This window comes from Pongo pygmaeus, chromosome 5, assembly GCF_028885625.2.
Source record: "Pongo pygmaeus isolate AG05252 chromosome 5, NHGRI_mPonPyg2-v2.0_pri, whole genome shotgun sequence".
Taxonomy (NCBI): Eukaryota; Metazoa; Chordata; class Mammalia; order Primates; family Hominidae; genus Pongo; species Pongo pygmaeus.
Genome location: NC_072378.2, coordinates 129,918,732 through 129,934,071, shown reverse-complemented (window position 1 = coordinate 129,934,071; position 15,340 = coordinate 129,918,732). Strand labels below are relative to the sequence as shown.

Genomic DNA, 15,340 nt, shown 5'->3' with positions numbered 1-15,340 from the left:
GGAGGATCACTTGAGCCCAGGAGCTCGAGGCTGCAGTGAGCTATGATTGTGCTACTGCACTTCGGCCTGGGAGACACAGCGAGACCCCATCTCAAAAAACAAAAAAATTGAAAAATTAAAAAAGTGCATTGGAAAAGAATTCTCATCCCTTTTAAAAAAATATGGTTTGATTTTTAAATGTATTTTTTTCTTGATAAGTGTAATGGTCATTTGAAAGTGCAAATTATAGACTGTGTCAACAAGATTACTTTTGCCTTTTGTATATGCAATACAAACTCAGAAAGATTGATGCATCTGGGGAAAACAAAGTAAATCCTACCCTTTTTAGTCTGTTTGACATATTAAAGTGACCACTGAAGAAGAAATGAGGGCATTAATCTCGATTCCATCACCCAGTTGCTGGGTAAAATTGGGGAAGATTTAACCTTGAGGCCTCATTACCTCATCTAGAAAATGATGGGATAAGTTTAAATCTCTGAGGTGCAATAGCATTCTAATGTTTACACTTCAATACATATGGCTTTTCTAAAATATTCTTAGTCATTATGGTTTATAAGTCATGACCTGAGGAAGAACCTCCACCCCACTGCCTTTTTTTTTTTTTTTTTTTTTTTTTTACACATTGAAACAGAAAAAAGCCAAAACAAAAATAAACTTTATTCTTCTGTCTTATACTGTGTGTATATCCCAACTCAGTCACTTCTTATCCTGCATGGATATAAAAGTGGGATAGGGAACATGAAAGAAAGTATATCCTTTTTAGAAAGGATCTTGTAAGAAAACAAAACAAAACAGGTGATAGGATCAGAGGTCTTCAAGAAAGCTGACTTTGGGCCACAAAAATGCCTCGAAGGGTCAGAATCAGGAGACAGACTGGATATAAAGCATCACGATAGGACTTTTAACAGGGTAGGGAACACAAGGTAGAAATTGGACCAGATAGTTAAATGTACAAGCTCAGAAGAAACATCCTACTTACAAATAAATCTGCCCTGAAGGGGTTTTAGGTAGAGGGTAGGGATGACAAAGGCACATTAAGGCACATTTTCAAATATACTGGCCAAAAGGGGATGCCCAGAGAGAACTTCTGCCCCTTACACATAATGGACACCGGCAAATGATTAACAATATTGGCAAGGGAGGGGTTTTTTTAAATGATGTTTTAATTCTTTGTCATTATAGTATAAATTAAATATGGATATATTGGAATAAATCCCAGTTTTTGTGAAAAGATACAGAACTAAACAAAAACAAAGAAATAGGTCCAGTCACTAGGAAAGCAAGTCTGTTTCTCTCAGAGGGCTTTCTGGAGTTTTGCCCATAGAATTGAAATGTGCATTTTCAGACCCATTATGTGGTGTTTTTGAGAATTCTTAAAACAGTGGTTTTCAAAGTGGGGTCTGGGAACACCTGAGGCTCTCCAGACCCTTTCAGGTGTCTAGGAGAGTAAAACTGTTTTTATAATAACGCTAAGATGTTACTTGCCTCTTTCACTCTCATTCTCTCGTGAGAATACAGTGGAGTTTCCCAGAGACGACATGAACTGTAATATTGTAAAAGATTGAACGCAGAAGCAGATGTAAGAATCCAGATGTCTTCTATTAAGTTTGACATTAAAGCCAGTTTCAAAAATATAAAACAGTGCTACTCATCTCACTATTTTTATTTGAAAAATGGCCTTTTTAATGTTATCTATGTGAAGATGTTTATTCTTAAATGAATAGTATTTAAAACTTTTTGTTTCAGTGTTTAATATTATAAATATCAGTAGATATCACCTACTTAAGCAGAAGCTCTTTGAGGGTCTTAGAACAATCTTAAGTGTGTAAAGGAGTCCTGAGACCACAAAGCTTGAGAATATTCTAGAGGATATGTGATTCCTCTGGAACTTATTAAACAGTGGGAGGGGCAGTTAGTACAGCACAAGTTTACATAGGGGACCTTTTTCATGGTTACCTATGAGGCACTTCAGTAAGAATTTTCACAACAAACAAACCAAGCAAGGCCATTGTTATTCTTCCCATTTTTTAGATAAGAAAAGTCAAGAGTAGAGAAAGTGAGTGATTTACCAAAGATTGCAGTTAAGTAGAACTGGTATCATTTGGTTCTTAGACTCCCAGTTCCACGTTTCCATTTCATTTTGCTGACTGAGCTGACTGCATTGATAGCAGAAGAAATCATCAATCTTCTAGCTGACCTCAGTATAATCAATGGCAACCCCCACCTCTTTGTAAAGAAAAAACGTCAGGCCAGTTTAATATTTGCTATGACAAAATAAATAACAGGCATTATTTCTCATACCCTGAACGATATCAGTGCCTTTGAAATTCACTGACCAGGTGGAAAATGTATCACGGGAAAATGGGATAGCATATACCTGGGGAAAATACAACAAAACAAAGCCCTCATTTTTGTAAACAGAGCATGGAGGACATGCTAGCAAGATGGAAAAGAAGATTCCAGGAAGGCCCATCAGGGTCTGTAAAGTGAATATTTGCTTGTGATGTGAGTGTCCATGGTAAAAAAGTGAATATTTGCTTGTGATGTGAGTGTTCATGGTAAAAAAAAAAAAAAAAAGAGGCAAAATGATTATACTCTGGTGTATTGGAAAGAGAGTGACTTGTACAGCAAGCTAGGAAGCGATTCTTTATAGAGCAACTCTGGCAACTTCCTTTAGAGGACAGTGTCTAGTTCTGTCATTATGGTTGTAAAAGGTGAGAAATGTGGGAGCTTCTGAAGCATATCCATGGCACGATTAGCACACAGAATTCTGGAGGGAGAGGGAGGAGGAAGGAACTTGGAATAATTGCTTGCTAGAAAGTCAGGTAGGGGTCACTGGTAGTTGCCTGTGGTATAAACTGTGTTTCTTTGATTTCAACACCATGTGTCAGCTTGGATCTTTTGGAAATACAAAATATTTCTGCTCTGTACTTCATTACATCTAGCAGATGTTGCTTTATGTTTTTGAACCCCCTTTGCAGAATGAACATGATATCATATAACATACTCCTAAAAACAGAAAAGAGGAAACAAGTTAACTGGCCTCTTAGCAGAACAGTTTTAGGAAGGTCCAGACTTTTAGTCACTGCCTGTCTGAAATACAAAAGTAGAATATATTCTACGAAGAAAGGAAGTAACACAACATGTTCATTGATGTAAACTGAAGGAATGTTCACTTACATTTTTAGACAAATTAAAAAATACATGGCAGGTTGACCAAAGAGGGTAGTCTATTACTGAATGGCTGCTTCCTTCCCACTCCTCATCCCCTCTATTTAAAAATGAAAATGTGTTCTTGCAGTATTTACCAGTGATCAAAAAAAAAAAAAATACGGAAGAAAGAAAAAGAAAATTCCTCCTTTCCATGACTCAGTATTTTTAGGTTATCACAAACCTATTCAGCTTCTGAATCTTATTAAAGTCAAAATATTGAGTCAATTCATCAGCACTAAGCTATTCAATTTTTGCTTTATGCATGTTTTGAAAGCAAGGCTTGATATAGATGGTGTATTTATGTAACAATGGTGTTACTCAATGACCTTGCATTTTTCTGCACATGCTATCTTAATGGAAATTTACTGGAAAATTCTTGCCAGAATAAACACATTCCTTCAGGAGTGAAAGGCTTAATGTACTTCTAGTTCAACTGCACCTTTTTCCCGTGAGCAGATAAACCAAATTATTTGGCATTAGTCATTATACTTCACACAGTTTACAGTACTTATTGTGGTCTCACAGGGGGGTAAGAGTTAAAGGGGACTGAAGTAAGGTGGTCAATTTCACACTATGAGAGAGAAAACAAAAGGATAAGGCATCTGTATATTTGACATGCAATACGAGAAATGAATCTGGCAGTCATCTGTAAATTAACATTAGCTATCCTGGTAAGGCAGAAGTAAGGAATATGAACAATATAGATAAGTTGAGCTGCTGAACCAGAAATTTAAAAATATATATTTTTTATTTTTAAGAGAGGGATGACTTTCTCATTTACATGTTAATTTAAGAATCAGGAGTGAAAACTCTACAAGAAAAATACTGGCTATGTAGTGGCCATTGGGGCTGGATATGGGGACCCAGGTGGAATACAGAGATGTAAACAGGACGATTGAGGCCAGAGAAGGAGGAAGTACCCCTTGAATTAAGGGATGAAGAAGGCAAACAATGAACAATGGAGACTTAAGGAAAGAGATTCACAAACATGTCTAGACTTAGGCTTGTTGGCCCCTGTCCTAATTCCCACCCATCACCACCCCAAGGTTGCTACTGGGGAGAGAGTATAGTGATTGTTTATTCATGTATGCAACCAGCATTAATAAAGTTTGTAATCAAGGCAGGAAGAATCATCTTTAAAGGAATAAAACTGGCTTATTAGCATATTAAAGCTAAGTGCTCAGTTATACTGCATTTATTTGCAGCAATAAACAATTAAGTTCCTTGACTTTTTCTAACAAACCAGTTGGAATTAAGCTGCTGGATAGATTTGCCCGGAGTTTAGTGACCCTCTCCCTTATGTACTATTAAAATCCTACTATTTTAAACAATTTTGGGAAAGGCTAGTTTAAATGTGAATGTTCACACACTATTATTTTGTTGTAATTTTAAAATTATTTTCAATATGTACAGTAAGTAAAACCAATCTGGCAAACAAAGAATGACTTCCTGGAAGTCCTTCTTGAGAGAAGCAATCTGAAAATTAGAATAGCAAAACAGTTATTCAACTATTGTCTTCATTCAAATTGTATTCTTTAAAAAAATTTATTGTTAGTCCATTCTCACGCTGCTTATAAAGACATACCTGAGACTGGGTAATTTGTAAAGGAAAGAGGTTTAATTGACTCACAGTTCAGTATGGCTGGGGAAGCCTCAGGAAACTTAAATCATGGCAGAAAGGGAGGCAAACACACCCTTATTCACGTGATGGCAACAAGGAGAAGTAACAAGCCAAAAGGGGAAAAGCTCCTTATGAAACCATCAGATCTCATGACAACTCACTCACTATCATGAGAACAACATGAAAGTAACTGCCCCCATGATTCAATTACCTCCCGTTGCGTCCCCCCAGGACACATGGGGCTTATGGGTACTACAATTCAAGATGAGATTTGGGTGGGGACATACCCAAACCATATCAACTGTATATAAAGGAGAGGCATCAAAGCTGAAAAATTTCTTCCTTTAAGGAATCGGGCATGGTTTTCTCTATAAATAATAATAAAACAAAAAATTATTATTTTATTATATATAGGTTTTTATTATAAGCTCCTTTAATTCAATTTTAGAAGTAGGTAAGATATGAATTATAACAAAAAACACTGTTTACTTGAAGTTATACAAATACTCTTATTTATTCAATTTATTCTTCATAGATAATATCTGAGAGAGAAATGTTTGAGGTAATTCCAAGCTATTCAGAATTGCTAATAAATGAGTTTTTGCCCCATTTTGGAATTTTTAATACATATAAATCATGGGTCCATTTATAAATAAAGATTAGAAGTTGCTTTCTATAGTAGATTATAACAGCAAACTTAAATCATCCTATTTATATTTTGATTTCAAAAATAAAATGGAAATTCAAATACTGCTTCATCAGTTGAAGATATTTGCTGTATAAGAGTTGACAAAGTTTAGTTTATGAATATAAATGATAAACACAAAAATTATATAAAATTCATTCCCAATTAATAGTCTGTAATCAAGATTTAATGTGTTGCTTTTTAAAAACAAAGTTTCAGGTTTAAATGAGTCTTATGCCCGGGTGTGGTGGCTCATGCCTTTAATCTCAGTGCTTTGGGAGGTTGAGGTGGGAGGATCAGTTGAGGATCACTTGAGGCCAGGAGTTTCAGACCAATCTGGGCAACACAGCAAGACCCCATGTCTGCCAAAAAAAAAAAAAAAATAGCTGGGCAGTATGGTATATACCTGTAGTAGTAGCTACTCAGGAGACTGAGGTGGGAAGATCACTTGAGCCCAGTAATTTGGAGTTAGAGTGAGCTATGGTCACACTGGTGCACTCGAACCTTGGCAACAGAGCAAGACCTTGTCGCTAAAAAATATATTTGAAAAATGAGTCTTCATTTAATGTAAATGGAAAAATAATTTACCACGCTGCTATTTGTACTTCACCATCTTTTCTGTGGAGCATGAAACTGTTTATTCTACAAGCATATTATAATCCAGAGTAAACAGTTCCAAAATGTATATTCCTTTAGTTTTATTAAGGAGAACTTAAAGAGTTAACAAATTCTCCAGCTTATTGCTGTGATATTTTAGAAATTATACTGCTTCCTTTTGTACTAAAATAAACCATGTGTTCTTTTGAATTTACAGTCGCAGATATGGCCAGTACACTATGAACCAGGAAAGCACCACCACCAAAGTTATGGAGAAGCCTCCATTTGATCGATCAATTTCCCAGGATTCTTTGGATGAACTATCTATGGAAGACTATTGGATAGAACTAGAAAATATCAAGAAATCTAGTGAAAACAGACAAGAAGATCAAGAGGTGGTTGTTGTCAAAGAGCCTGATGGTAATAACTAACTAAATAAAGCTTTTGTTGTTTGTATATGTATTTATAGAAAATGAATGCATAGAAAGGAAGAGAACAAAAAAAAAAAATTAAAGCTAGGACCACCAAAAAAAGATACTGCCTTTCAACTTGAAACATACTTGTTTGAGGCAGATTTATGGGTGCAACTGCCAAATACAAGTGGCATAAGTAAGTTAGCTTAGTCATAGATATGGCTGGAATGTTGTTGGCTAAGCTCACTGTATCATAGCTTTTTAGAGTTAGACTTCGTCTTTGAAACCATCTAACCTCCCTTTAAATTTATTCTGTAATGTGGTAGCCACATTGTCATTTGGTCTCTAGTGAGTGCAGATGGTGATAGAAAGAGCATTGCTTTGCAGTGATACTGTTTTTCCAGTGGTCAGTCAGCTTGAGTTCTTTTGATCTTTGTTTTATTGATTTATAATCTGCTGTCCTCTAACTTTGACTCTCTTGCTGTAGTTATGCCTTTGGGACGAACAGAAGAAGGCTATTCTATTTTTACATGATAGCCTTTCATATATTTGAGAATATTTATCTTGTTCCTAGCCAAGACCTTTCTAGAAAGAAAATTCACATAAACCAATTTTTGTGGGTGGTTTTCAAAGACCTGTTGTGGTCCTGGCTATTTTGTCATTCAAAGTATAGTTCTCCAGATTGGATGCAACGGCTCATGTTTAGCCAACTAATCTAAAAATATAGAGTTGGACAGTAGATGGTGACATTACCGTTTTTAGCTTCCATATTTACTTCTTTCTTGTATTTGGTGCATAATTTCTGTAGAGTCACTTTCCAGCCATATTTCCCATTCTCTGCTGTAATATTTGATATTCTGGGAGAAACATGTAAAACTTTACTTAAAAGTTTTTTTGTACCATTTCTTTTAGTCTCTGAAATTCAAGCAGTTGCCAAGTTTTTCATGTCCAATTCTCTTGTCTGTTGTATTAGCTTTCTTTCTATGCCTTGTGCCATCTATACATTTGTAAGTATGTTTATATAAGTTGATGTATAAATGCCAAAATGTGAGAGCCCCAATCAGTGCTTTGTGATCCACTAATAGAGACTTCCTTCTCAACACAGTGACTTCTTAACTAAATGACTTAGGATCTAATTAAGTAGCAAAATCTATATAAATAAGATTTTTTTCCTTGGCTACAACATTGCTTGAAAAATCTACCAACATTAATTTAAAAAGGAGACTTGGGGATTTTTCTTAATTTAATTTCTTAGATCTAAAAGAACACTACAGTTAACTTATTCTTTAACTTCTTGTTATTTTTCTCTCATTGCTTCCCAAATATGATACCAATAAAGTCAAGCTTATTTGTGATAATTAATAGTATCTCTCACCCTTTCTTTCTCCATGTTTCAAGATGGAAGTAGCATACTAGTTCGCTGAATAAGGAGAGAATATGTTTGAGAAAGCGTCTTTTAGGCCTGATACATAGAAGTATGTCATTAGCTGTTTGATAATTCTCCAACACTAATTAGATTCACTGATTATTATGCACTGTGTGATCATCAAGAAGATTGGGAATGTTTTCTACATGCCCACACCTTTTCTTAGACTTTAAATTGTTTAAGTTTTACTTCTACTTTTTAATGGAAAAAATGACTATTCATAGTAATCTTGTTTATTTTCCTTGTTGTATAACAATATCAGGTTTTTTTCTGGCAATTTGGTTTTATACACCAATACTGAGTTCTACCTTAACAGCATAAATAATAATGGCTGACTTTTTTTTTTTTTTTTTTTTTTTTTTGAGATAGTCTCACTTGTCGCCCAGGCTGGAGTGCAGTGGCACAATCTCGGTTCACTGCAACCTCCGCCTCCCAGGTTCAAGAGATTCTCTTGCCTCAGCCTCCCTAGTAGCTGGGATTACAGGCATGTACCACCATGCCTAGCTAATTTTTGTATTTTTAGTAGAGAGGGGGTTTCACCATGTTGGCCAGGCTGGTCTCGAACTCCTGACCTCAAGTGATCTACCCACCTTGGCTTCCCAAAGTGCTGGGATTACAAGCCTGAGCCACCATGCCCGGCCTTGCTGACTTACTTTTTATGCTAGTAAACTGTTTTTGTTGTCTGGTGTGCACAGTGCCTAGCACTGGCTTATGTCTCCTGAAGTCAAAGTTATTAATACTTGATGTCTGCCGTCAAGAAGTTTATATAGTATAGAAAGACAGACAGGTAGGACTAGGTGCTATACCATGTGATACAGTCTATCTCAGGGCTTTTCAAAGCTCCTTCCATATAACATTCTCACCTTTGCTTATGGCATAGCTGGAAGAGGTGTGCTTTAGTTTACAGATCAGAAAACAGAGTCAATTTGAGGTTAAGTGACTTGTCCAAAGACACTTGGCTATCAAGTTGCAGAAATGGGGTACAGATCCAGGTCTTTTGTGTCCCAATTCATCGCTTTTATTTTCCTCTATAAATATGATGGTTGGAAAGAATCCATTCTCATTATCCTTCTGCTTTTAAATAACTTTCATTAGATCTTACACAATATTTGCATGAATATTTCCTGCTTTCAGTGTTTTGAATTGATTGTTGTTTAATTATCTTCCTATATAAACTTTTTTTTGCTGGATATATTGTGCTTTTAAAAAACTGTAAAAATACATAATCTGATGTGCTGACTTGGAAGATTAGAAAAACTAATTTGAAATTGATTAGTTCCCAATGTTTTGATGCTGTTAACTTCTTTGCTGCACTTCCTGTCAGCTACAGTGAACAGAGAAAACAAGGCTTTCCATAAATTAGTGTTGGACTCTGAGGTAGCACTGAATTTAAGCCAAGAAACTGGGCTTAATGTGTAGCCCTAGCATTGACTTCCTTCTGTAACTTGATGGAAGTAAGTTATCTTTTTATTCTTTGCTCATCTCTGGAAGGGGAACAGTATCATCCTCTGGGTTAATCTTCAGGGAAGTTATAGAGGTTAATTACATGTGAAGTCATTTAAAAATTTTAATTGAGTATATATGAAATCGATCTAAAATTTGATGTCATTGTGGCTGGAGTGTATGGCAGTTGTCCAAGTTTTAGATAATGATTCTTAGCACTGTGGTTTGGTTACAATAGAAGAGTTGTAGTAAGAATTTTTAACAGCTTAAAAAATGTAAAGGTTCTTATATTTTGTGATTTAAGTACCACCTTTCTCTGCTGTCTTAGAGGGAGAATTGGAAGAACAGTGGCTTAAAGAGGCCGGTTTGTCCAATCTCTTCGGAGAGTCTGCTGGAGATCCACAGGAAAGCATGGTGTTTTTATCAACATTGACCCGGACCCAGGCAGCAGCAGTTCAGAAGCGAGTAGAGACGGTATCCCAGACCTTGAGGAAAAAAAACAAACAGTACCAGATTCCTGACGTCAGAGACATATTTGCTCAACAGAGAGAATCGAAAGAAACAGTAGGTTTTCTTTTTTGATGTTAAGGGAAAGGAATAATTGCTTACAATTAATTGGATCAATCTGGTTTAATTCAAATGATTAAAAACATAATGATCACGTATTCTATGCCAGGCACCAAAGCTCTATGCTTGCAGGAAACGAGAGAGACTTGCTTCCTGCCTTTCTGGAAGTTATACTGATGGGGCAGAAAACAAAGCCAGTTAAAATTCAGCATGATAATCCATGCATTAGGAGAAGAGAGTGTCCTTGGAGCATTACAAGTGACTCTAACTCCACTAGGGGTGACAGGGACAGCTTCTCAGACAATGTGACTACCAACAGTTACTTAGAGAAAAGTAGGATTAGGGTATTCTTCCCTATCTATTAATGCTTGTAGGAATATTTGATTTTTCCCTAGACTGGTTTGGGGATGGATGAAGTAGAGTGTGAGGGAGCTAATTGCAGCTGAATTACAAAGTAGGAACTTTTTGAGACATGAAGTAACTTCTCCTTTGTGGTGTTAAAGACCTTAGACAAATTAAATTTAACAGAATTTAATTGAGCAAAGAATGATTTGCAAATTGGGCAGCCCCCAGAATCACAGCAGATTCAGAGAGACTCCAGTGCTACCATGTGGTCAAAGAAGATTTATGGACAGGGAAAGGAAAGTGATCTATAGAAAATGGAAGTGAGGTACAGAAACAGCGAGATTGGTTACAGCTTTGTGTTTGCCTTTTTTGAATATGGTTTGAACAGTTGGTCACCTTTGATTGGTCAAAATTTGGTGATTGACACAAGTAGGTTACAGTCTGTTTACACATCCAGTTAGGTTAGAGTTCACTAAATACAGAGAAACCCTTTAGGATGAACGTAAGACATGTAAGGAGGCAGCTTTAGGTTAAACTTTAAGGTGTCTAGCTTTAGCACAGTGACAGCACACAAAAGATTGAGTAAATATTTGTCTAGGTGATTAACTTATTAATGAAAGCTGTGGGGTCTGGCAGAGACTGTGGGACTGATGAATGAAGAGAGGTATCAGAGAAGGCATGATAAAAGTTTGAGAGGCTGGGCATGGTGGCTCACAGCTGTTATTCCAGCACTTTGGGAGGCTGAGACTGGAGAGTTCAAGACCAGCCTGGGCAACATAGCAAAACCCAATCTCCACAAAAAGCACAAGAATTAGCTGGGTGTGGTGGCATGTGCCTGTAGGCCCAGCTACTTGTGGGGCTGAGGCCAGAGGATTGCTTGAGCCCTGGAGGTCGAGGCTGCAGTGAGCTATGTTCATGCCACTGCACTCCAGGCTGGGTGACAAAGTGAGACTCCATCTCAAACAACAACAACAACAACAACAAAACAGTACAAGAACAGTGTGGCTCAGATCAGTGCTACTCAAATAAGCCAGTTGGTGGATTACCTATTACTTATCTGTAAGGGCATCAGGAGCTTGCACAGAATATAAATGATCCTTCTTTCTTTCATCAAAAAAGTCTTGCTGCCAGAAAAAAGGTAAAAAATCAGCGGATCTAGATGGTGTTCTTGAGGTCAAAGTTGATTTACATTCTGGCTTGAGTAGCTCTGGCCTAGAAGACCCAGTGAGGTAGATGGAATGAGAATGAACATGGAATGGGACTCTGGAACAATGATTGTAATAATAATAACAATACCAGGTTGCTGCCACCGTTGCTGAACACTTACTGTGCTAACCACTTTACGTGCTTTATCTCATTTAATCCTTACAGCTGTCTTGTGAGTGAGGTGTTATTTCCATTCTGTGGCTGAGGCTCATAGATTTTATATTTTTTAATTTTTATTTTTGGAGACGGAGTCTCTCTCTGTCACCCAGGCTGGAGTGCAGTGGCACAATCTCGGCTCACTGCAACCTCCACCTCCCAGGTTCAAGCAATTCTCCTGCCTCAGCCTCAGAGTAGCTGGGACTACAGGCGCACACCACCATGCCCAGCTAATTTTTTGTACTTTCAGTAGAGACGGGGTCTCGCCATGTTGGCCAGGCTGGTCTTGAACTCCTGATCTCAGGTGATCTGCTTGCCTCAGCCTCCCAAAGCGCTGGGATTACAGGTGTGAGCCGTCGCACCCGGCCAGATTTTAAGTAACTTGCTCAGTGTCCTGTAGATAGTAAACCCAAATTTGTTTGACTTTGAAGTACATGCTTTTAACCAGTCTCTATCCTGCTATATTTGCGTTTTGTACATGATTCTGACATTAAGCATCCTGAATATGAGATTCTATTTACACTATAAAAGATAACAAAAATTGAATGATTATTTATTTTAGAAAAGGAATGAAAGGGTTTATATTTAAGGTATCTTCCTGTCATGTAGACACTCTTTTGCTTTTTGTAGACATTTTATTCTTGCAAGAAAGCCCTTCTAGCTGCAGATTGCTACTTTCTTTGCATGACCAATTTCGAATCAAGTCCAGTCCATCTTACAGGAATTTTGGGGTCATTAAATTGCTCCAGGCACTTGCTTAAGTTAAGCACTTGCTTACCACCCAGTGGTTATTTGGGATATCCACTTGTGTTAAAGGACTGGACTAGGTTTCCAGCTGAAGAAAAATGAATGGTAAGGAAATTTAGTATTATGACAATTTCTTTCCAATTAGAGAACCCTCACTAAGGGAGTTAAGAGGAAGTGAAAAGGGGGAGGGAACAGAGAGCTGAGCCTAAGCAAAATATAAATTGTGGGATTTCTGCCAGTCTCCAAGAGGATGTTGCTACTTGGTGCTAGAAACAACATTTTTCCAGCAAGTTTCTGGCAGTGTCACAACCACATGGTTTGAGTCCAAGGTAACTGGTGGATTGTATCATCTGATGGAGTCATTAAGAGAGAACTAGCAAAAGGAAATTAAAATAATGTTAACTTGCTTACACTGCATGCCTTTAATTGAAACACTGCCACCCATTAGAAAAGTGCTTTATCTCCCCCATCCCTCAAGCAAACTGGGGCCAGCCATCTTCACTTGCAGTTCTTCTGTTTTTGAGTGAGTGTATATTCAGCTCTTCCACGTTAAATGCTTCCTCATGAAGGCCTTGCTGACACTAGGAAATATAATGCAGAAATGAACACCATCTGTACTGCCATCTTCAATTGCTAAGGAAAATAATTCCGACCACATGCTCCAAAATATGTGTTCTTTTGTGAGACTGGAATCACTCTGCTCATTGTGCCATGCAGGGCCAGCCTCTGCCGGCTTGTGGGAGGAGGGAAGGAGAATGGGACTGCTCTGTCCTTCAAGGGATTAAAGTGATGCTGGGTACCCACGTACCACTTCTGTGACTTGGTAGTCACTGTAACACTGTCCTGGGTTTTCCCCATCTCTAAGTGGTGCATTAATAGCCTAGACGTCCCTAGCCTAGTGCTTTTCTAGGCTCTTTTTAGACTTCAGGTGGAGGATGAAGTCCTTCTTGGACAACAGCTTGAGGTGAAATGTGTGGTGAGACTACAATGGCCACTTTCTGTCGGAGATAAAATCCAGTAGAATTATCAGTATTATTTTTAAAATAATTTGAATAGACCTCTTTCTGTAGTTGATCCAGACTCTCCTTCCTGACCTCTGAATTCCTTCTGAAGCCTTACCTGGAAAGGAGGAAGTACTGTCTGGCCACATTCACTGCTGAGCAGAGTCAGCCATGGTTTACCATCTCCATAAAAGTGAGGCCCCATTCTTTGGGCATCACTGCCCCGACCGCTTGAAAACAGGAATTCCTTCAGACGTTTTAGGTCTTATTGCTGGTTTGGTAATTTAGTTACTTATCTCACATTTATTTCTTGCTATTTTTTTTAACTTGAAGAATTTCTATTTTATTAGGGACAGGTACTTTTATAGTTTTATAACAGCATGATTGAGATATCATTCACATACCATACAATTCACCCACTTAAAGTGCACAATTCAATGTTTTGTGGCATATTCACAGTTGTGCAATGATCACCACAATCAGTTTTAGCATATTTTTATTGTCTCCAAAAGAAAACCTGTATCCATTAACAGTCCTTCCCCATCTTTCCCTCCCTACTCTTAGGTGACCATTAGTCAGCTTTGTGTCTCTATGGTTTGCATATTATGGTCATTTGCTATAAATGGAATCATAGAATATGTGGCTCTTTGTGCCTGGTTCCTTTCGGTTAGCATAGTATTTTCAAGGTTTATTTATGTTGCACCATGTATCAATACTTCATTTCTGTTTATAGCCAAATAATATTCCATTGTACAGATAGACCACATTTTGCTTATCCATTTGTCAATTAATAGCTACGACTAATTTTTTAACATGTTTGTTCTTTCTCCTCCACTCAATAGTAGCATTCTTGATGACAGGGACACACTCATGACTTTTTGAATATTTCCCACTGGGCCTACTATTGTCTCTTACAAGTTGTAGGTAATAAAATATTTTTTGGATGATTGCTTGTTGATTATTACCTTAGTGCCCCTTTTTCACTGTGATTGTTATAATTGTTATAATTCTGAGTACATTTCTTGTACTATAAAGATTAATAACAAAATTATTTACAATACCATTTTCTCTGGTTTTGAGTTGGAGATGACTAAATGGTCTGTTTTCTGTTTAGGGTTCAGATGGCACTGAATCGCAGTCACTTAGAACAAATGAAAACAAATACCAAGGAAGAGATGGTATGTTGAACCTGTTCTCTTGTTTTTTTTTCCCCCCTTTAATTAGTATAACAAACAGTTACAGTCTTATAAAAGATTACCTTCAATTCTAGTAAGCAAATTCTATTAAAATGCTAATGTAAGGTCTCAAGTGGATCATTACTTGAGGCTGAGCATATAGTTGGCCTTCAATTTTCTTTTAATGTGTATCCCTATTTTCTGATTCAAAATGCATATACGTATCTTCCTGAGTGCTTGTCATGTGCCAGATGCTATCAGGAGATGTTTACCTCATTTAATACACTTGAAAACCATGTAATGGTTATTGTTCTTAACCCATTTTACAAATGAGTGAACTGAGGCTTAGAGCTGTGAAGCCACTTTCCAATGCAACACAGCTAGTCACTGAGCCAACAAACTTGCGGCATCGTTCTTAAATCACAAGCTCCTAATTCATAAATGGAGTAATTTTTTAGATATTGTAGGAAAACTTTTTAAAATAGTTAAGATTTTTATGGGCAATTGATTATAATTCTACTTTTCATGTTTCTCTGCTAACATTTGTTATTTCAGATTTGAATTAGAAACTCGAGGTATGTAAGAAAGTAACTTTTTTTTTTTTTTTTTTGAGGTGGAGTCTTGCTCTGTCTCCCAGGCTAGAGTGCAGTGGCGTGGTCTTGGCTCACTGCAACCTCCGCCTCCCAGATTCAAGTGATCCTCCTGCCTCAGCCTTCCCAGTAGCTGGGATTACAGGCATGTGCCA

At 37.3% G+C, this 15,340-nt stretch overlaps 1 protein-coding gene across 4 annotated transcripts in view; it reads left to right on the top strand.

Annotated features, from left to right (window-relative positions):
• The window catches only part of ARHGAP18 (Rho GTPase activating protein 18), a 136,892-nt gene that overhangs the window by 62,060 nt on the left and 59,492 nt on the right, over positions 1–15,340 (top strand). For all 4 annotated transcript variants that reach the window (XM_063666569.1, XM_054491240.2, XM_063666571.1 and 1 more), the window contains exons 2-4: positions 6,334–6,536; positions 9,727–9,962; positions 14,535–14,598. In XM_063666569.1, coding sequence (XP_063522639.1) covers positions 6,334–6,536; positions 9,727–9,962; positions 14,535–14,598 — 503 coding nt within the window. The remainder of the gene's footprint in view (positions 1–6,333; positions 6,537–9,726; positions 9,963–14,534; positions 14,599–15,340) is intronic.